The following is a 24,438-nucleotide window of genomic DNA, read 5'->3' on the forward strand; positions in this document are numbered from 1 at the left end:
CAATTGGATTTGGAGTTTAGTTTAATGAATCAATCATATCCACATTTCCTTCTTTGCCACTGCCAGGTAAAACCACCTAAATACAGAGTTAAAAATAACACACTTACCATGAAAATTTTCCAAACACAGTAAATGGAGAAAAAGTAACCCAGAAAATTAAAATATTTCCCCTTGAAAGTTTTTGAGTATTCTATTCTCTCCTGAGGGAAAACAAACACAAAACAGTTCGTTTCAGCAAAATATAAATTTCTATTCAATGAAAGTATTTCTGCCTCTATGATAATGAGACAAAAAACCACACATGGTAATAATTATATTAAAATAAAAGTAGTAGTGCTGGCCAGCATTTACTGAATACTTACAGAGACTGAAATAAGCATCCTCTGTGCATTACCTACTTTAATCCACATAACAACCCTTATGAGATATGTTCTATTTTCTTAATTTTACAGATGAGAAAACTGAAGCTTAGAGAGGGTTAAATTACTTCCTCAAGGTCACACAGCTGGTGAGTAGGGTAACTTAAGCTCAGGTCTACCAACACCAAAGCCTATGTTCTTAACCTCTATCCTATACAGCAACACGTGTGAAGGTATCCTTAAAAAGGATTAAAATAGTTTGCAACCTTTGCTTCTTGATCTGAATCCTTTCAAACAGGGTTAGACTGTGGCAGATGGATGTTTATTGCTCTTGTATTACTAATTTGTTGGGGAATAAAGAGGATTCTTTATCCTGTCAGTAGAAGTGGTGTGTGCCACTTTCCCAAATGTTGAAAAGCCTCTTCTGACTCTCACCCAATTTCTATTATTTAGAATGTTCCATTAAGAATTTTGCTAGTGGTAGAAGCAATGTCATGAAGTGTGCAGATCTCTCATCCCTAATGCTTCATGGCTGAACCTGTAACTATGAGGTGTCTCTTGCCCTGCTTGGTTGGTCAGAGGACATTAAGAAGCCGTTTAGTCTTGTTCTCTCTCAACCATGTTGGTAAAACCACACTTCAGTTTCCTTGCTCTGTACCTTTGTAGCATATAGATCAGCTGTTTCCAGAAAAAGCTGCTTGCTTAGTTCTTCCAAAGCATCCACTTCCTGTTGAATAAGAGTAAGATCTGTCACAGAATGGGCATTAAGGTTTAAATCACAGCAAAGTTTCAAGAAATAGCAATGGAGAAAGCATTTGCTTTTGGTTTCTTCTATAGTGGATCCCAGAACTGCCTTTTCAGTTTCCTGTTACACAGCCATTAGTGGTACTTCAGAGCAATCTTCCCAACCTCCAAAAACAGATGTGTAGAAAAAAAGCTTTTCAACAAAAAACATTGCCACCAAATAAATACCACTCAATTTCTTACCGGCTCAAGTGGCTCAGACAGATGGTTTTGTTTTTTATTTATCTAGTTAGATTAAGTGGATATAGTCTTCAAAATCTCAAATGGCTACATATATATTAATAATACCTGGCTTTCTTCTACATTATCTGAGTGAATACAATTTAGGAAAGTGAATTAAAATTCACTTAGTTTTAATATGGACTGGGCTTTACAGGTATCATCTTCTTTACTTCTTTACAGGCATTATTGTCTTTATTGCTCATAACAATCCCTTGAAATAGATTACTATCCACTTTACAGATAAGGAAAGTGAAGCTCAGAGAGTTAAATAACTTGCTCAAAGTCACAAAGCTAACAGCTGTGGATGCAAAGTCAGATTTGCCTTACCCCAAGTCCTGCTTTTTCCATTACCTTATGCTACTTTTCAAGAACTCAGTGAGGTACTGTTATTATCCCTATTTAGGAAACAGGGATGCAGAGAGGTTAAATAATCCTGATACTTCTGTTGATTTGACTGATCTTCACCAAAATAGCTTAAAAGTAAATTTTTGGCTGTTACGGATTTTTAAGTAATAAAAATGGTAAAGGTAGCCTCTTTAAAAATAGAAGTACAGACTTTACCCCAAAATCTCCCTTCTCTCTGTGACTTTTCCCACTATTACCCAGATAAGAGAGTGCCCTTCATTCAGTTCTTTCCTTAGTAGTGGTTGCGATTGGCATATTCCAGGACACGAAACATAACATGGTTTAACTAGTTAAACGTCTATCTCTCTCATGATGAGACGGTAAGTTCCTTGAAGAGAGAGGCTATCCTCTGTTCATCATTTTATCCCTTAGCACTTTGCTTGGAACTTGGAGGCATGAAATAAATATTTCTTGATTAACTGTATCTAAATTAGTCCTTCTTTCTCTGCCATAGTCAGTCTTATTCTTACCAGCTTTGAGAACAGAAGGATATGTCATAATTCATTGCAAGAACACATACTTTTAAGGAAAAAAAAGACATACTTTTCCTCCAGTGAAGCAAAGGGAACTTGCACTTTCCTAGGCCTGAAGGAAGCAGAAGTATGTTATCCTAACAGTCTGGTTAGAGATTTGGTTACCCAGTTTAGGAATCAGTTTAACACTGCAACCAATGGGGCCAAGAATAAGCCATTAACTCAATCTCTTTGATTCTTTAAGCCAAAAAGTTACTGGAGAAGTAGAGCTGCTTACAACTCACTAGGAATACTGCTTGTTTTAGAAGTGTGTCCTTACCGTCCCATGTACAAACTTGTGAAAGAAGGGAGCTGACTCTGTCTCTCTGTTCCTGCAAGAAGTTCTTTATTTGCTTTTTAGTACAAGGTTACATAGCATAAGCATCCCTTTTGCTATGTGACCGTTTTCCCGTTTCACAAAGGAACTGCATTTTTTCTAAAATCACAAGACTTACATGTTTACAGCCTTAGGGAACAAACTTCAGGGTCATAATAACCTTAAGTACAATCTCTTCTAGGCAGGGTGGGAAGCAGAGGCACGGGAGGAACCCAGCGTCATTCCTTATCTTAGTTGCCTGCCTTCAGGCACACGCTGCCTTGGCCTTCTAACCTTTTAGGAGGTGGCCTCCCTGACTTACTTGCCAAGCCAGGAAACCTTCCATGCCTCCACACAAACTCTCCATTTTAGGGAGCTATTATATATACATATTTTTTCAACAACTCATATTCACTCTCAATTTCATCACTTCTAAACCAATTTTGCTCTCACTGAATAAGTTGTTATGAAAAATAAACATTCATATATTTTAGAAAAGAAAGTAATATAAAAGAGGCCAGTCAGGTTACCCCAAGGTCCTACTGCTTTTAAATAGCCTTTTTCTTGATTTGGCACTCTCTATTTTAGGGAGCTATTATATTTTGTGGTGTTTTTTCAGAGTTGGTGAATATAATAGTGTAGTGGAAAGAATTATGAAGAGGAGACCATAGTTCTAGTCCCAGCTTTGCCACAAACCACTGTGTGATTTAACCTCTCTGGGTCTATTTTCTCATCTGTAAAATGGAAAGACTGACTTTTAGGATCCCTTCAGCTCAAAGACAGTGTTATGATCTTATGTGGGTATTAGAAAGATGATTCTGTACACCTTACATTTCCAAAGCCTAGCCCTGGCCAGCTTGGTCTCTGATGTCGTCAAGCACCTTAAAGGGAACACTCCCAATACTACTTTTTCTTCTGCCCTTGGTCCAGAGTTGAGAAAAAGAATCAAGCAGAGGGATAAAGGATACTTTCACTTCCTGGTGCTGAAGTAGTAACACTCTTTATCATTCCCCAGAATCCTGATGGTTTGTTATGCACCTCCCCCTTCTGGAACATATTTCTCCTTGCCATTGCCATCCTGAAATGAAACAAAATATAAAACCTCAGCAAGGAAGCATGGACCCTCAGAGTCCACTCTCATCCATTTCCCAGTCTCATAACTGCCCCTCTCATTTTCTGAGCTGCCACTACTGGCAACTGAGGGGAAGCTACACACTCTCAAAAGCAATGTGGCCTAGGTGAAGGAGAGCAGGATTTGGAGAAGGTGATAAATTTGAAGACTGGCTTTGATACTTAGAAGCTGTGAGACTTCAGAGTTTTCATTTCCTCATCTCTGGATGTTTATGAAAATCAATGAAATAATGTATAAGAACTCATACTGTCAACTACAAAGTGATATGTATATATTAATTATTATAATTACCATTTGAGGACAAAATAACGTAACAGCTAACACACCTAACTAAATGACCAGTACATAGTAAGAAGTCAGTAAGTGTTTCTTTCCTTCCTTTTCAGAAGCAAACAAAACCCAAATCACTTAAACCTGGCCTCTTCTAAAACGTTAATCGCTCTCTAACTCCAATTTTCTTCCACCCACTGTGATCTCTTCCACTACTGAATAATCAAGAGGAAACCTAGTCTGTCCTCAGTCTGTGGAGGACCCACTGCCATGTGGTAGCTGCTGGCGTGTTCTAGCCTATAAAACAGGTATTAAAAACAGGGTCTTTGTGAGGAAAAATAAAATCATTTGTTGCATAAACAATTACTTGAAGAATATAGTGGGTCATTAAAAGATCTTCAGGCCTAAAACAAACCAAGATAAGTCTAATAAAAATAGGGTAGGAGGACTAAAGAAAAATTTAATGTGTGACTATCTTTTCTATTCCCTCTTGTGATGTGTATAACTCAAGGTAGATATTTTTGGGTGTTAAGAGATAAAGATGGTGAAGAGGAAAAAGCAGCACTGGTATTTATGGCTGGGACCAATATAAATGATACCAACAGTACTAAATGCCAAATGGTATTTCTGCAGGCTAAATACTTTAAAGCTTGGCTAAAATGATTTTAATAAGAATGTTAAGTGTGTCAGCCATGTTGACTTAACTGCTTCCTCCTCAAAATGCTCTTTGCCTGGATAATGACTGAATAGAACATAGCTCCACGTTTTAGCTCTTTCTGCCTCTTCTCTAACTACATATTTACTGTAACTCAGCATTTTGGGAAGATGTAATAATCAGCCAAGAGAAGACTCAGATTTAGGAGACTCAGCTTTAGAGAGATTTTGACTTGGCAAGACTCAGTAACCCTTAGTTTCCTATTTTCATATAGTTAGGAAAGCTGGAACATGCATACGAAGAAGGAAGAGGTTCTCTCCCCCTTATTTAATAGTTCACATAGACCTACCATGCTGAATTACAGGACAGGCAGTTGGAGAGAGGAAGTATAGAAGCCTGTTTCTATTTCTTCCAGTTTCAATGTCTACAATATGACAAACACTCACACTGCACCATGGCCCCTTAACAGGCAGAAAGGTATAGTCACTGGTAGAAATGAAAAGTTGGCTACACACAGGACAAGCATGAACTTATTTTAAACAATTCACATGCACTTTCAATGTCATCACTTAATTCTAAACCAGTTTTGCTCTTACTCAAAGTTGCTCATGAAAAATAAACATTCATGTATCTTAGAAAGAAAGTAACAATATAAAATTCTCTGGATGCAGTGAAAAGAAAAAAAAAACAAACAAACTTATTAAGTTCTATAGAAGTACACTTTCATCTTCAACTTTATCTTCACCATCATCACCACCAGTGCTGTCATGATCACAATCATCACTGCTATGGCTTCTTTATAATAAGGGTAGTCCACAGTGAGAAATTATTGATTCTTATAGCTGAATGACATTGATAATGTATAATATGGCAAAATGCATGCACTTGGTTAAGGTTTGGTGGTAGTTTTGCAAGTGAAGAAGCTGAAAAATGTCTACTATGGTTTAAATATCTCATTCTACAGTTTTCAAGTCTCCATTGTTTCTGATGGGGAGTCAGCCATTACTTTTCTTTTTAATCAAATATTAAATCAAACTTTTTAGTTTTAGATAATTGTAGATTCACAGACAGTTTTAAGGAAAAAAAACAAAACAAAAAAACAAAAAACAGAATGACCCTGGGCTGGTTTGGATGTATTATGTCCCCCAAAATGCCATGTTCTTCAATGCAATCTTCTGGGGGAAGATGTATTAGTGTTGATTAGGTTGGAATCCTTTGATTGTTGCCATGGAGATGTGACTCAATCAACTGTGGGTGAGATTTTTGATTGGATAATTTCCAAGAAGGTGTTACCCCACCCATTCAGGGTGGGTCTTACTTGAATCAATTGAATCACTGGAGTCCAAAACAGTTCACAGACAGGAAGAAGTGCTGCAGCCAAGACAGAGACTTTGAGGAACACACCGATGCTGAAAGAGGAGCTGGAACAAAACCTGGGATCAGCAGACACCAGCCATGTGCCTTCCCAGATAACAGGTTTTCCAGACACCATTGGCTTTCCTTTGGTGAAGGTATACTTGTGTTGATGCCTTCTTTTGGATATTTTCATGGCCTTCAGACTGTAACTTTATGACCAAATAAACCCTCTTTATAAAAGCCCATCCATTTCTGGTGTTTTGCATAACAGCAGCATTAGCAAACTGGAACAGACTCCATGTACACTTTCCCTAGCTTTCCCTAATGGTAACATCTTGCAAAACTATAGTACAATATCACATCCAGGATACTGACATTAATAGTTATGAGAAACACAACATTTCCATCACTGCAAGTGTAGCCCCCCCCCCCCCAACTTTCTCCTTAACCCCTGGGAACCACTAATCTGGTTCTCCATTTTTATAATTTTGTCATTTCACAATGTTATTTATATAAATAGAACAATATAGCATGTTACCTTTGGGGATATTTTTTTCACTCAGATAATTTTCTGGAAATTCATCCAGGTTGTTACATGACTTAATAGTTTGTATTGCTGAGTGGTATTTCATGATATGGATATACCATAGTTTGTTTATTTACCCACTGAAGTTCATCTAGGTTCTTTACAGTTTTGGGGTATTATGAATAAAGCTGCTATAAACATTCATGTACAGCGTTTTGTATTAATATAAGTCTTCATTTCTCTGAGAAAAAGGAGTGCACTTGCTAGGCTGTTTGGTAGGTGCATGTTTAGTTTTTTAAGAAACTGCCAAACTATGTCCCAGATGTACATCCCCACCAGCAATGTATGAGTGATCTAGTTTCTCTGCATCTTCATCTGCATTTGGTGTTGTCACTAATTTTCATTTTAGCCATTATGATAGATGTGTATTGACATCTCATTGTGGTTTTAATTTGCCTTTCCCTAACGAACATCTTTTCTTGTGCTTATTTGCCATCAAATATCCTCTAAGATGAAATGTCTGTTCATGTCTTTTGTCCATTTTCAAATTGGACTATGATTTGTTTATTTAACTACAAGTTTAAAATTTTAAAACTTTATTTTAGATACCAGTTCTTTCTCAGATATGAGGTTTGTAAATATTTTCTCTGAGTCTGTACTTGTCTTTTCATCCTCTTAACGGGGTCTTTCACAGAGCAAAAGTTTTAAATTTTGATGAAGTCCAATTAATCAATTTTTCCTTTTTATGGATTTTTGATATTAAGACTAAGAACTCTACTTAGCCCTAGATTTCTCTTGTGTTTTTCTCTAAAAGTTTATAGTTTTACATTGTACGTTTAAGTTTGTGATCCATCTTGAGTTAATTTTTGTATAAGGTGTGAGACACTTAGGATTCTTCACCGACCCCCCCCCCCAGCCCCCCATGGATGTCCCATTGATCCAGCACTGTTTGTTGAAAGGTTATTTCTTCCATTGAATTGGTTTTCTACCTTTGTCATAAATCAGTTGGGCTTACTTGTGTGGGTCTGTTTCTGGGTTCCCTATTATGTTCCATTGATCTGCATTTTTATACCTCTACAAGTACCACAGTCTTGATTACTGTATCCATATAGGCCTTGAAATCAGGTAAATTCTCTAACTTTGTTCTTTATTTTCAAAGTTGTTTTGACTATGCTGTGTCCTTTGTCTTTCCATATAAATTTTAGAATATACTTGTCTATATCTGTAAAAAATCTTGCTGGGATTTCCATAGGAATTATGTTAAACCTGTACATCAATTTGGGGATAACTGAAACTATGTTGAGTCTTCCAAGCCATAAATTATACTGAGTCTTCCAAGCAATAAGCATGGCATATTTCTCCAATTATTTAAATCTTCTCTGATTTCTTTCATCATGTTTTATAGTTTTCAGCATATGAGTCCTGTACCTATTTTGTTTGACTTACACTTCAGTATTTATTTTTTTGAGCAATTATCAATGGGATGGTATTTTCAATTCTGGTGTCCTCATGTTCATGGCTAGAATACAGAAACATGATTAATTTTTGTTTGTTTTGTATCCTGAAACTTTGTTGAACAGTCATTACTCTTTTCATTGTTCCCTTATATGTAATATATCAGTCTTCTCTTGTTGTCTTCATGACTTTTTGCTTTATCTTTGCCTTTTAGCACTTTGACTACATGTGCCTAGATTAAGTTTTCTTTGTAATTATCCTACTTGGGGTTCTTTGAGCTTTTCAGATCTGTAAGTTTTTCACCAATTTGGGAAATTTTGGGCTATTATTTCTTCAAATACTTTTTCTACCTCTCTCTCTTCTAGGATTCCAACCACAAGTTAGACTGCTTGATGTTGTCTCATATTGAGGCTTTGTTCATTTTTCTCTAATCTTTTATCTTTCTACTCTTTAGACTGGATAATTTCCATTGATTTGTATTCAGGTTCACTGGTTCCTTCTTCTGCCATCTCATTTCTGCTGTTAAGTCCATCTAGTAAAATTTTCAATTCAGTTACTGTAGCTTTCAGCTTTTGAATTTCCACTTGGTTCTTTTTGGCATTTATTGGTTCACTCATAATATCATGCTTTCCTTCATTTCTTTGAACATTTATATTAGCTACTTTAAAAGTCTTTGATTGCTAAATATATCGTGTGGGCCCACTTGTAGTTGGTTTCTAAGGATATCTCTTAAATTTCTAGTTGCTTTGTCAGTCCTGAGTTCTGCCCCCTAACACCTCAAGCCAGTAGGGGTTTCACTTTCTGCTACTCAAGCTGTATTTAGCCTGCACATAGCTCTGGCAATGCACTCAAAGACTGAGCAAACTTGCAAATTTCATTGGGAAGCAATTCTGTGTTTCAAGCATAGACGTCCATCTAATTTTTGCCTACTTTTTCTCAGGCTTTCTGGTGTTTCCTGTGCGCATGCATGGATTAGTGGTCAGGCAGGGACTTAGAGCTTTGATTCTGGTCTCAGCTCTTCCACAGTTCTCTTGCTTCCCAAATTTCCCCTTTAAATTTATAGTGACTCTGCTGATTTGAACTCTATTAAACTACACATGTGAATAGGTGTTGGAAGGATGGGAGAGGTTAGGGAGCCCCCCAGGCAAGAAAGCCACAGACTTGCAGTTATCTGATACTCTCGTCAAATTTCTACCTGCTTCTGCTCATTTTCCAGTTTCTTTAATACTTGTTTTTAACATTTTTTTCCAGTTTTATTGAAGGAATTGCTTGACCTCTTCAAATATTGCCATTCCTGGAAGTTCCCTCTACTATGACTTGAGAACAGCTGTGGCTGGTGCTAAAAATTCACCAATGAATGCAATTTTTGCTCTTTTTCTTACAAATTTTCAAAAGAGAGATTAGAAAAACCTAACTCAAAGGAAAACGTTAAGATTTTCCCCTCATAGTAACAGCTCATATTTGACTTTTGTATGTTATATCACTCTAGTGTTTGGGTGTCACAAGCCATATGAAAAAAATCATAAAATCAGAATTTGTTGCGTTGATAGGGATCCTAAAGACCATTTATTAACCCTGTCATTTTGCAAATGAGGAAAACTGAGACAATCTGGTATTTGCTCAAGATTACTTAGTGAGTTTAATAAAAGTGATTCTCTAGTTCAAGTTCTTTTCATTATACTTTAGTGTAGTTGCAGAGCTGTGTTTCCATAAAATAACAATTTAAAAATTGTACTAATATTGTTTGTGAATAGAGACTAACCTATATTATGGGTTACCAAAACAAAGTCTTTAATGTCTAAGTCAACAAAAAACAAAACAAATAGGTGACTTAATCAACCTGAAAAAAAGCTGAAAGTCTTTTTGATCACTAACTCGACATGCTCATAATAATTGAACTTGGTATTTGAAAAATGTTTTCCAACTAAAAAACCTCATCTTCTAGCCAGTGTTCCAAATTAGAAGATAGTGTGTCTCTTATCTTTCTCCATTTCAACCATTAACTGTTTTGCTCTTCTTATCAGCCACCTCACTATGGCCCTCTACTGTTAAATCAAAAGATCATTTTCTGGTCATTATTCCTCCCCAATTATGAGTGTCTGCAAAAATGGTTTTTCTATATTGTGGTAAATAGCAAGGGCATTGTATAAATCCCAAAGCCCAGTGCTGTCATGTTAGCTGTCTATCTGTCCTGTTAGTTCTACTAGATAAAGGGTTGTACTAATTAGGTAAAGGTGGGAGGCTGATTCTTCTGAGGGCCACTGAAATTAATAAGACCTATGGTATGACCACAAATCATCCTTGATCCTTACTAGATAACATCTATAGGGGTACTGGGCTAGAGTATGTATACATCAAAAGCCAATTTCTAACCGTGACTAGTGGTGAGATAACTTAAAAGTCCACATTTCACATGGGTCATGACTTGACTTTTATATTCATCTCTTTATATGAATGTGTTTAAAAGAGGAAATTTTAAGTTGTATATATGTTATTAGGATAAAAATTTAAAAAACAAAACAAACCACAGGACTTACAACACAGAATGTAAACCCTATTATAAACTATGGATGCTAATTAATAGTACAATTGTATCATCAATTGTAACAAAGGTACCACACTAGTGCAAGGTATGTAAGAGGGCTATATGGGAACTTGGTATCTTCTGTATGACTTTTCTGTTAACCTGCAACTTCTCTAATAAAAAGAAATTAAATTAAAAAAATAGAAATATAGCAAAAGGGAGAATCATCTTGGGAATCAAGCTAGTATTGTTCCTACATTAGTATCTTTTTATAATGAATAATCTTGCCTTATTGTTATATTTTTAAAATCTGCATTCATATATATTTATATAAAATGAACTGTAGAAAATGTATGTAAACAAAATAAATGTAAGTAAATAAACGGATACACACGTCTGCCTAACCCCTAATGCTTTAGTAAATATGCATAGAAAGGGAGACAAATAATTGGTGAACCTGGGTTCTCTTTATCATTCTAATATCTATTATCTCTTACATTAAGGCTTCTTTGACTTGACTATGGATCATATATAGAAAAGTGTTGAAGGAACAAATATGAAATTCAAAACACTTGTGCAATTCAAAGCTTCTATGTTACCATTTATGTATGGGTAACAATAGCATTAAAAGACAGTAAACTAATAAGTTTCAAGAAAGCAAGAATTGATTTTCTTATTCATCATTCTATACCAGCAACTAGTACAATTCCTGGAATAAACTAGGCTTTCTATAATCACTAAGTGAATGAATAAATGAATGAATAAATGAAGGCAAGGCACTGAAATGAACCAATGACTGTCCTGAAGAAATGATTCATTGTTCATTGTTTTAAGGGCTCTACGTGTCTTAACTCATTGTATTATCTTAATTCATTCAATTGTTCTAAGGGCTCTACATGTCTTACTGCATTGTATTCTCTCCATTTTGCAGATGAGAAAACCAAGGCACAAAAAGAGGAAGTAACTAGCTCAAGGTCACACTGTAAGTAGTAGACAAAGACTTCAAATTTGCCAGTTTCATTCCAGAGCCTATGCTTTTATCTACTAGGATATAGGTTTCAAATGAAATACCATCTTGAAAATGCATATTTTAAATGAACTTTTTAAATACTAAAAACATCAACTACAATAATTAGAAGACTTGAAGGATTTTTTAAGTAGTTGGAGAAAGGATGTTGAAAAGAGCTATGTCAGGCAAAAAACAGTTTGTAAAAATGCAGGTCAATACGTTTTTAAACATTCAGTATAGAGTAACTTCAAATATAAAACTTATTCTAACAATTTTTCTAAAGAAAAATATCTAAATTCAGGATATAAGGTTGAATTTGAAAACTTTCTTTCACACAAGACTAGACACTAAATCTTTGGTGGTCCCTTACCTTAGAATAAAAATGACAAGATGAAATTCCCTGCCAGGACTAATTCATAGTGAGATTACCCTCTTAGAAATTTTAATAAAGGACAAATTTTTTTAAAATGTGCTATCTTACCTTTTCTTTTTGCTTATGATCATATCCATGGTTTGGAGCAATCTCCGTTCCAGGGCTAGAATATCTGTGTCAGTCACATTCCTATAATAAGCATAAATGGTGAGCAATGTTTTAGGGTCCTACTCTTGGGCATAATATAAGGCATCTGGAGTAATATATAAACCTCAATTGTCACCTGGTAATTCAAGGACTTGTATTTTTACAGAGAATATTAAAACTACGATAATAAGCTAAAATGCTTTTGCTGTTATTTCTTATAGCTAATAGTACTGGGTCTCAGGGCAGTGGAAGGTACCTAGCCCTCTTATGGTCTTTCTTAGCTTTGATCCAGTGACACTTAGAATGCATGTTTAAACACATTTATAACTTGACATTGTCTTCTTTGTTCCACACGGGAGGAACTGATTTGCTGAAATTGGGATTAGCTTACATTGTGTCCACTAGAAATGTGCCTTTAAAAAGGGTGTGTCCCAGGGGAGTGAATCTCCCCGGCAACGTGGAATATGACTCCTGGGGAGGAATGTAGACCCGGCATCGTGGGACGGAGAACATCTTCTTGACCAAAAGGGGGATGTGAAAGGAAATGAAATAAGCTTCAGTGGCAGAGAGATTCCAAAAGGAGCCGAGAGGTCATTCTGGTGGGCATTCTTAAGCACAATTTAGACAACCCTTTTTAGGTTCTAATGAATTGGTGTAGCTGGTGGTGGATACCTGAAACTATCAAACTACAACCCAGAACCCATGAATCTCGAAGACAATTGTATAAAAATGTAGCTTATGAGGGGTGACAATGGGATTGGGAAAGCCATAAGGACCACACTCCCCTTTGTCTAGTTTATGGATGGATGAGTAGAAAAATAGGGGAAGGAAACAAACAAACAAACAAAGGCACCCAGTGTTCTTTTTTACTTTAATTGCTCTTTTTCACTTTAATTATTATTCCTGTTATTTTTGTGTGTGTGCTAATGAAAGTGTCAGGGATTGGTTTAGGTGATGAATGTACAACTATGTAATGGTACTGTGAACAATCGAATGTACGATTTGTTTTGTATGACTGCGTGGTATGTGAATATATCTCAATAAAATGAAGATTAAAAAAAGGGTGTGTGTGGTGGGGGAGGAGGTTGGATTAAAATTTGCCATTTTTTCTTTTAAATTAATTTCATTGACATATCCACCAAACATACACTTCTTCTTCCCCACTCTCCATTCACTAGTAACCTCTAATCTACTTTCCATCTCTGTGAATTTGCTATTTCTAGACATCTCTTGTAAGTGATGATACAATATATTTGTCCTTACATGTCTTTCTTATTTCATTCAGCATAATGCTTTCAAGGTTCTTACATGCTGCAGCACGTTTCTTCTTTGTTTCTTACGGCTGAATAATATTCCATTGTGTTTATAAACCATATTTTGTCTATTCATTTGTTGACGGACACTTGAGTTGTTTCCCCCTTTTCGCTATTGTGAATAATGCTGCTACAAACATCGCTATACAAGTATCTATTTGAGACTCTGTTTTCACTTTCTTTGAAGGTGTATACTTAGAAATGGAATGGCTGGAAATCTGCCATTTAAAAAATAGATGAAACTGTGAAACTGTAGCCCATAAAAATTTTTGCAATTACCTGTGTAACTGCTTGTTGAGCTGTACATCGAAAGTTAACACTTTTCTATATGTATGTTATATTTTACAACAATGGAAGTAGTTAAAATTGTGGAACTGTGACCCATGATATTCTTTGAAATTTGCTAACTGCTTGTTAAATCATACTTTGAAAATTATCACTGTTATGTATATATGTTAAACTTCATAATAAAAAACACATCAAAAAATAAATGAATGCAGATATCCTGGGTCAAAGATGATAATGGGATAAGATGCTCCAGGGAACTGTTCCCCACATAATCTTTGAACGACTAGCAAAAACTGGCAGCCATCTTCCTGAAAATTCCAGAAAACAGCTAAAGCGTTGCAGCAACAAGTCAAGATCAAATCAAGAAAACAGATTTAAACAGCAGGAGAACTTTGTGGTGACTTTGCTGGCCCCTCCCCTGCCCTCTCCCAGGAGCAGTATGGAGCCAGCCTGCACTCCCACAGTGGGTCCCTGGCCCTGTTCTGGAGGAAGCAGAGAAGCCCCTATGTACATACTGGGTTAACTGCATGTCAGTGCCAACCTATTGGGTGGCAGCATGGAAGACTGAATCATGAAACTTTACTCTGACTCACTTCCCAGAACCTGCCCTACAGGCAGAAGCAGCTTGCTGAGAGCTAAAGCACTGTAAGAAACAAGTAAGTCAAAGTGGCCTGGGGCAAAGGGTTACCTGCTTTAAGACATTCAATAGACCACCCAGGAGGGATGAATAGTTTATTTCAAAGGGAGTGGAGGGCATGTTCTGATTGTTGTAAACAGGGGTATTGCTAAGGCCATAAGCAAACACAAGCTCAGGAGAAGACACAGGCTCAGAAAAGATGGAGAGGAACCTGAACTTCACTTTTGCCTTGGGATGATATTTTTGATAAGAGGGCTAAATTCTGAAGAAGAATACCAGCCAACAGGGAACCAATTTGCAAAGACTGTGAAAGTTGGTTTTTTGTTTGTGTGTTTGTTTGTTTGTTTTGCCTTTGTTGGTTTGTTTTTATAGCTCCTGGCACTCAAGGAAATCTCTGCCAAATCATTAGTGGGATACAAACTTAAGGAACAGATAGCTCAGAGACTAAATCCCAGAGTTAACACATTAAAATTTAAAAATATACATTGAGCAACAAAATATTACAAGTCAAACAAAGAAACAAGAAATTATGGCCCATCCAAAGGAACAAGATAAAAATTCAGCAACCGTCAATGAAGAATGCCAGATTTTGGACATGTCAGACAAAAACTTTTAAAAAATGATCTTCAATACACTCAAGGAGATAAAGGAAAATATGGAGCACAAACTAAAGGATATCAGCAAAAGGATGAATGAACAATATGAGAATCTCAACAGACAGAAATTTTCAAAAGGAACCAAACAGAAATACTGGAGGTGAAGAACACAATAACCGAAATGAAAAAGTCCCTTGATGGTTTCTGATTGGAGCTGGCAGAAGAAAGAACCAGTGAACATGAAGACAAGAAAGTTGAAATGATTCCGGGTGGGAAGAAAAAAAAGTGAACACAGCCTGTGGTGGTTTGGAGCTGTATGTACCCCAGAAAAACATGTTCTTAAACTTAATATATTCCTGGGGGTGTGAACCCATTATAAGTAGGACTTTTGATGAAGTTATGTCAGTTAAGGTGTGGCTCACCTCAATTAGGATGGGCTTTAATCCTATTACTAGAATACTTCATAAGCAAAATGAAATTCAGACAGAGAAAGCCACAAGAAGCAAGTAGCTGAATATCAATGGAACCTTGAAGAGAATGGAGAGGCCACAAGACACCACCATGTGCACTGCCATGTGACAGAGAAGCCAAAGACCAAGGACTGCTGGCAGCCAGCCAGTCCCAGAATGCCAGTCTTTGGGAAGAACACATTGCATTGATGATGCCTTAATTTGGATATTTTCCCAGCCTCAAAACCGTAAGCTATAAATTCCCATTGTTTAAGCTGACCCATTGCACAGTACTTGCTTGAGCTACCAAGGAAACTAAAACAGAACCTAAGAGATGTGTGGGATACCACCAAGCTTACCAATATACACTTTTTGGTAGTCTCAGAAGAAGACAGAAAGAGGCAGAAAGAATAGTCAAAGAAGTAACGGCAAAAAATTTCCCAAATTTAATGAAAGACATGAATATTCACATCCAAGAAGCCCAAGGAACCCTGTTTTGGTTTGCTAAAGCTGCCGAAATGCAATAAATCAGAAATTGATCGGCTTTTATGATGAGGGTTTTTACTTCACAAATTTCCAGTTCTAAGGCCATGAGAATGTCCCAATTAAGGCATCAAGAGTAAGACACCTTCTCTGAGAAAAGGCTGATGGCATCTGGGGTTCCTCTGTCACACGGAAAGGCACACTGCCAGATCTGCTGGTCCTCTCCTGGGTTTAGCTTCTGGTTTCTGTGGCTTTCTCCAAAATGTCTCTGGGCTTCTGTCTTAGCTTCTCTCAGATCCTGTGGGTCCTCCTTGCTTCTTCTGGGGGCAAACTGGGTTACATACTTTAGTTTCTCCGAGTTCTCTTAGAAATGTCTCTGCCTTTTATCCTTTCATAGACTCCAGCAAGGGAATTATAACCCACCTTGAATAAGCAGGGTCACACCTCCACGGAAACAACCTAATCAAAAGGTTCCACTCACAATAGGTCTGCCCTCCATAAGACTGGATTAAAAGAACATAGTCTTTTCTGGGGTGTATAACAGATCCAAAACAGCACAAACCCCAAACAAGATAAACTCAAAGATAACCATGACAAAACTATCAAATGCCAAGGATAAGAAGAAAGTTCTGAAAGCTGCAAGAGAAAAGCAGTGTGTTATGTACAAGGGAGTCCGAAGAACATCAAGTGCTGACTTCTCATCAGAAACCAAGGAGGCAATGGGATGAAATATTTAAAGTGGTAAAAGAAAACAACTGCCAACCAAGAATTTTATATCTGGCTAGACTGTCTTTCAAAAGGGAGGGAGAGATAAAGACATTCACAGATAAACAAAAGCTGAAGAGTTTGTCAGCCCTAGACCTGCTCTACAAGCAATGCTAAAGGGAGTTCTTCAGACTGAAAGGAAAGGATGCCAGACAGTGGTTCAAAGTGGCATAAAGATATAAAGACCTCTGGTAAAGGTAAACATATGGGTAATCATAACGCCAATAGTACTGTATTGTATTTTTTGGTATATAAATCCACTTTTTACTTCTTACAGGTACTAAAATACAAATGAATAAAAAGTAATGATACATCTATGGTTTTGGACATATGGATATATAGAATATAATTTGTAAGAAGTACAACAAAAAAGGCAGAGGGATACAAGTTATAGGAATAGTGTTTGTGTATGCTAATGAAGTTAAGTTGGTATCAAATCAAATGTGATTGTCATAGATTGAGGATGTTAAACTTAAGCCCCATGGTAACCACAAAGAAAATACCTGAAAAATATATACAGAAGGAAATGAGAAGGGACTCAAAATGGTACAATACAAAAAATCAAATAAATATGAAAATATGCATTAACAGAAGAATTGGGGGACAAAAAAGTTTTAAGATTTACAAAGAACAAGTAGCAAAATGGCAGAAGGAAGTTCTGCACTATCAGTAGTTAGTTTAAGCATAAATGGATTAAAATTTCCAGTCAAAAGGCAGAGATTGGCAGAATGGAAAAAAAAGCATGACCAATGATGGGCTGTTACAAGTTAGTCAAAGACACAAGCAAGTTGAAAGTGAAAGGTTGGAAAAAACTGTACCATGAAAGTTGAACCAAAAGAAAAGTTGGACTAGCTATATTAATATCAGATAAAAAAGGATTTAAGTCAAAAACTGTTATGAGGGACACAGAAGGTCACTATATCCTGACAAAGGGATCAATTCAACCAGAAGACATAAAATTAGAAATATATATGCACTTAACAGCAGAGCCCAAAATATATGAAGCAAATACTGACAGATTTCAAAGGAGAAATACATAGTCCTAACTTAATAGGACACTTCATTTTGATAAGGGACAGAACATCTACTCAGAAGATCAGTAAGGAAACAGAAGATTTGAATGATACTATAAACCAACTAGACCTAACAAACATATATAGAACATTTCACCCAACAGGCAGCAGGATATGAATTCTTTTTTAGTGCATATGGGTCATTCTCCAGGATAGACAACATGTTTGGTCACAAAACAAGTCTCAATAAGCCTAAAAATATTGAAATCATACAATGTATCTTCTCTGATCACAATGGAATGAAGCTCTAAATCAAAAACAGAGGGAAACTGGAAAATTTCACAAATATGTGGAAATTAATGCACTATTAGACAACCAATGGGTAAAAGAAGAAATTCCAAGGAAAATTAGGAAATCTCATGAGGGAAATGAAACAAAAAATACAACATATCAAAACTTACAGGATGCCAGCCAAAGGAACAAACTAATAGTTCAACCGAGATACAGGAGTTGGGAAAACTAAAGCTAAATCAATTCAATGAGCTGAGAGAAGAACTAATTAAAGATGTTCAAACAAATCTCCTAAATCAAATAAAAAAAAATCAACTAAATAAACGGAGGGAAGATAAGGCAAAAGAGATGAAGGATATAAGAAATTTAGACACTGGATGATCATAAAGAAGAATTCATAAACTTGAAAAAACAAATGGCAGAACTTACGGGAATGAAGGCAATAATGGAGATGAAAAACACAATGGAGGGATACAACAGTAGACTTGAACAGGGAAAAGAAAGGATCAGTGAATTAGAAGAGAAGACATTTGAATTCAAACACACAAAAGAACAGATGGTGAAAAGAGTGGAAAAATATGAGTAGGGTCTTAGGGAGCTGAGTGACAACATGAAGCACACGAATATATGTGTTATGTGCGTCTCAGAAGAAGAGAAGGGAAAAAGGAAAGATAGACTAGATCCCAATAGGCCTACTCCAAGACACTTACTGAGCAGATTGTCCAATGTCAAAGACAAAGAGAATTCTGAAAGCAGCAAGAGAAAAGCAATCCATCACATACAAGGGTAGCCCAATAAGATTGTGCACAGATTTCTCGGCAGAAACCATGGAGACAAGAAGTCAGTGGGTATGATATGTTTAAGATACTGGAAGAGAAGAACTGCCAATCAAGAATTCTATATCCGGCAAAACTGTCCTTCAACAATGAGGGAGAAATTAAAATATTTTCAGAGAAACAGACACTGAGAGAGTTTGTGAATAAGAGACCAGAGCTACAAGAAATACTAAAGGGAGTGCTACAGGCTGATAGGAAGACAGGAGAGAGAGGTTTGGAGAACAGTGTAGAAACGAAGATTATCAGGAAGGGTAAAAGGAGAGAGAGGAAAAAACAAGACATGACATATAAAATCCAAAAGACAAAATGGTAGAAGAAAGTACTGCCCTTACAGTAATAACACTAAATGCTAATGGATTAAACTCCCCAATAAAAAGACACAGACTGGCAGAATGGATTAAAAAACAGGATCCATCTACATGCTTCTACAAAAAACTCACTTTAGACAAAAGACAAAAATAGGCTGAAAGGGAAAGGTTGGAAAAAGATATTTCACCAAATAGCAACCAGAAAAAAGTGGGAGTAGCTATATTAAAATCAGACAAATTAGACTTCAAAAGTAAAACAATTAAAAGAGAAAGAAAGACACAAATATTAATAAAACAGTCAATTCATCAAGAAAACATAACAATCATAAATATTTATGCACCAAACAAGAGTGCCCCCAAATTCATGAGACAAACACTGAGGAATAGATATCTCTACAAAATAGTCGGAGACTTCAATACACCACTCTCATCAATGGACAGAACATCTAGACAGAGGATCAATAAGGAAATGGAGAGGTTGACTTGTACAATAAATGAACTAGACTTGACAAACATTTATAGAACACTACACCCCACGACAGCAGGATACACATTTTCCTCAAGTGATCATGGAACATTCTCTAGGATAGACCACATGTTGGATCACAAAGCAAGTCTCAACAAATTTAAAAATATTGATATTTTAAAAAACACTTTCTTGGATCATAATGCAATGAAGTTGGAAATAAGTAAAAGGCAGAAGATTGTAAAATTCACAAATATATGGAGGCTAAACAACACACTCTTAGAAAACCAGTGGGTAAAGAAAGAAATTACAAGAGAAATTAGTAAATACTTCAAGGCAAATGACAATGAACACACAACATATCAAAACTTATGGGAGGCAGCAAAGGTGGTGCTGAGGGAAATTTATTGCCCTAAACATCTATATTAAAAGAGAAGAGAGAGGAAAAATTGAAGAATTAACTGTTCACCTGGAGGAACTAGAAAAAGAACAGCAAACTAACCACAAAGCAAACAGAAGGAAAGAAATAACAAAGATTAGAGCAGAAATAAATGAAATTGAGAACAGGGAAACAACAGAATCAATGAAACCAGAAGACGGTTCTTTGAGAAAATCAATTAAATTGATGGACCCCTACCTAGGCTAGCAAAAGAGAGAAAGGAGAGAGAGAGAGAGAGAGAGAGAGAGAGAGAGAGAGAGAGAGAGAGAGAGAATTTCTACTGACCCTGTAGAAAGAAAGGAGATAATGAGAAGATACTATGAGCAATTATGTGCTAATAAACTAGACAACTTAGTCAAAATTGACAACTTCCTAGAAAAGCATAAACAACCAACACTGACTTGAGAATAGACAACCTCAACAAACCAATCACAAGTAAAGCCACTGCATCAGTCATCAAAAAGCTCCCAAAAAAGAAAAGCACAGGACCAGATGGCTTCACATGTGAATTCTACCAAGCATTCAAGAAAGAATTAGTACCAATCCTGCTCAAACTCTTCAAAAAAAATTGAAGAGGTGGGAAAGTTACCCAACTCATTTTATGAAGCCAACATCACCCTAACACCAAATTCAGACAAAGATACTACAAAAAAAGAAAATTACAGTCCAATCTCTTTAATGAATACAGATGCAAAAATCCTCAACAAAATACTCGCAAATCAAATCCAGCAACACATTAAAAGAATTATACATATACACCATGACCAGGTAGAGTTTATTCCAGGTATGCAAGGCTGGTTCAACACAAGCTAATCAATTAACGTAATTGATCAATAAATCAATAAATCAAAGCAGAAGAACCACATGACCATCTCGATCGATGTAGAAAAGGCATTTGACAAAATTCAACATCCTTTCTTGATGAAAATATTTCAAAGGATAGGAATAGATGGGAACTTTCTCAATATGATAAAGGCAATATATGAAGAACCCCCAGCTAACATCATATTCAATGGAGAAAGACTGAAAGCTTTCCCTCTAATATTAGGTACAAGACAGGGATGCTCACTGTCACCACTGTTATTCAACATTGTGCTGGAAGTTCTAGCTAGAGAAATTAGGCAAGAAAAAAAAAGAAATAAAAGGCATCCAAATTGGAGAGAGACTAAAACTTTCACTCTTTGCAGATGACATGATTCTATATGTAGAAAATCCAGAAAAACCGACAGCAAAGCTACTAGAACTAATCAATGAATACAGAAATGTGACAGGCTACAAGTTTAAGATGCAAAAATCTGTAGTGTTCTTTTACAGTATGCAACAAATAATATGCAACAAGAGGAAGAAATCAAGAAAAAAATTCCATTTACAATAGCAACCAAAAGAATCAAGTATTTAGGAATAAACTTTATGAAGACCACAAAAGACCTATACAGAGAAAACTATAAGAAACTGCTAAAATAAATCGAACAGGTCCTAAAAAAATGGAAGAACATACTGTGTTCATGGATTGGAAAACTAAATATAATTAAGATGTCAGTTCTACTTAAATTGACTTATAGATTCACTGCAATACCAATTAAAATCCCAACAACTTACTTTGCAGAAATAGAAAAACCAATAACCAAATTTATTTGGAAGGGCAAGGTGCCCTGAATAGCCAAAAATATCTTGAGAAAGAGGAAAGAGGAACAAAGTGGGAGGTCTCACACTACCTGACTTTGAAGCATATTACAAAGGTACTGCACTCAAAACAGCATGGTACTGGCATAAGGATAGATAAACCGACCAATGGAATCAAATTGAGTGTTCAGAAATAGACTCTAGCATCTACAGACAATTCATCTTTGATAAGGCAGTAAAGCCAAAGCAACTGGGACAGAGCAGCCTCTTCAATAAATGGTGTTTGGAGAACTGGATATCCATTTACAAAAGAATGAGAGAGGACTCCTATCTCATACCTTATATGAAAATTAACTCGAAATGGATCAAAGAGCTAAACATTAGCACTAAGACCATTAAGACTCTTAGAAGAAAATGTAGGGCAATATCTTAAAGATCTTGTGATAGGAGGTAGTTGCCTAGACCTTACACTCAAAGCACGAGCAACCAAAGAACAAATAGACAAATGGGATCTCCTCAAAATTAAACACTTTTTGTACATCAAAGGACTTTGTCAGAAAGGTAAAAAGGCAGCCTATGCAATGGGAGACAATATTTGGAAACTACATATCAGATAAAGGTTTAACATCTGGAATATATAAAGTGATCCTAAACTCAACAACAGAAAGATACAACCCAATTAAAAAATGGGCAAAAGACATGGACAGACACTTTTCTGAAGAGAAAATACAAATGGCTCAAAAACATGAAAAAATGCTTAACTTCACCGGCTATTAGGGAAATGCAAATCATCTCACACCTACCAGAATGGCCATTATCCAAAAAAACAGAAAATTATAAGTGCTGGAGAGGATGTGGAGAAAGAGGCATACTTATTCACTGTTGGTGGGAATGTAGAATGGTGCAACCACTCTGGAAGACAGTGTGGCGGTTCCTCAGGAAGCTAAGTACAGATTTACCATATGACCCAGCTATTCCATTACTAGGTATATACTCAGAGGAACTGAAAGTTAAGACACAAACGGACACTTGGAAACCAATGTTTATGCAGCATTATTCATGATAGCCAAGAGATGGAAACAGCCCAAATGTCCATCAACAGACGAGTGGATAAACAAACTGACACATACACATGATAGAATATTATGCAGCTGTAAGACAGAACAAAGACACAAAACATAATAATGTGGATGAACCTTGAGGACATTATGTTGAGCAAAGTTAGCCAGAAACAAAAGGACAAATACTGTATGGTCTCACTAATATGAACTGACAGTAATGAGCAAACTTTGAGAGTTAAAAGCTGATAACACAGGCTATCAGGAGATAGAAAGTGGGTAGAGATCAGGCATTTGATGCTGAAGGACTATAGAATGTTCAGCAGTATTGACTGTATAGATCCAGAAATAGACAGTGTAATATTGTGTGATGATAGCACAATACTGTAAGTATACTGAACAAAGATGTCTCTGAGTAAAGCTGAAAGGGGTGGGCTAGGAGCATGTATGACACCTGAGGTAAACACAAAAGGTAAAGACTGGGACCATTTAACTTAGCAAAAACTGGAGTGGTCAATGATTGTGACTAAATGTACAAATATAAAACTGTTCTTGCATGTGGGAAAACGAATGTCAACCATGCAGAGGGGTGAAAAGGGGAAGGTATGGGGAAAAATATAATCAAAGCAAACTGCAGTCTATGGTCAACAGTAACACTGTAATGTTCTTCCATTAAATGTAACAAAGGCAATATACCAAAGCTTAATGTGTATGAGAGGGGGATCTAAGGGAGGGATGTGGGATTCTTGGTAGTTGTGGTGTTGTCCGTCCCTACTATTATAGTGTATATTGTATGATACTTATTTTTCTTTTTATTATCTCTTTTATTATTTGTTAAAAAAACTTTTTTTCATAGTAATATGTTCAAGTGCTGACAGTGGTGATATATGCACAACTATATGATGATACTGTGAACAACTGATTGTACACTGTGGATAACTGTATGGTATGTGAATATAGTGCTATAAAATTGTAGGAAAAAATATAAATAGGTATAAAAGTGCTGGAGAAAACATGGAGAGAAGGATGCATGTATTTACTGTTGGTTAGGAAGCAGAATGGTGTAGACTTTCTGGAGGACAGTGTGGTGGTTCCACGAGAAGGTAAGTATGTGGGTGCCATAAGGTCTTGCAACTTCACTAGGGGGCATATACTTGGAAGATCAGAGAGCAGAAATGAATAGACATTTGCACACTGGTGTTTATGGAGGCAATATGCATGATTTGCAATGGATGGAGGTGCCCTAAGGGTACATGACTGAGGAACAGAATGGTGAACTGTGGTGTGTGCATACAATGGAATACTGAGCAACTATAAGGAGGAGTGAAGCTGTGAGACATGCAACCCAACGAGGTGAATGGATCCTGCAGACAGCATTTTGAGTGAACTACACCAGAAACAAAGGCAAACACTACAATGCCTTACCAATATGGACTAACTACAATGTGTAAACTCAGAATTGAATCTTAGAGCACAGCTTATCAGGGGAATGCTTATTGTAATGGTCCCTAGATTGTAAGCTCTTACAACAATCACATCTATTCCTGAATTGTAATGGCTATCTCCAGATTCTGAGATGCTGATCCTTTTTGTGTATAACCTGATCGATCCCTGGAACTTTGAGCTAGAGCTTGGCAGATATGAATGTAACTATTAGTGCATACAGCAATTGTTAAAAAGGTGAAAAAGAGTCCAGACTTCAATTAGAGATAGGAATGAAGCAGACCTATTTAGGACTAGGGCAAATCAGGCCAAAGGGTAAAGGACAATACTGACTGTGTTTTAAAACTTCAACTTCCATGTGAGAC

The 24,438-nt window shown here is 36.4% G+C and overlaps 1 protein-coding gene across 5 annotated transcripts in view; it reads right to left on the reverse strand.

Moving 5' to 3' along the window:
• LOC119526777 (Golgi pH regulator) overlaps positions 1-24,438 on the reverse strand; it is a 56,206-nt gene that overhangs the window by 9,714 nt on the left and 22,054 nt on the right. For 4 of the 5 annotated variants that reach the window (XM_037826188.1, XM_037826192.1, XM_037826190.1 and 1 more), the window contains 4 exons: positions 12,027-12,107; positions 3,587-3,696; positions 1,018-1,112; positions 108-200 (listed from right to left, as the gene is read on the reverse strand). In XM_037826188.1, coding sequence (XP_037682116.1) covers positions 108-200; positions 1,018-1,112; positions 3,587-3,696; positions 12,027-12,107 — 379 coding nt within the window. The remainder of the gene's footprint in view (positions 1-107; positions 201-1,017; positions 1,113-3,586; positions 3,697-12,026; positions 12,108-24,438) is intronic. The other variant, XM_037826189.1, reaches the window with a different exon arrangement.

This window comes from Choloepus didactylus, chromosome 2, assembly GCF_015220235.1.
Source record: "Choloepus didactylus isolate mChoDid1 chromosome 2, mChoDid1.pri, whole genome shotgun sequence".
NCBI classification, from domain to species: domain Eukaryota; kingdom Metazoa; phylum Chordata; class Mammalia; order Pilosa; family Megalonychidae; genus Choloepus; species Choloepus didactylus.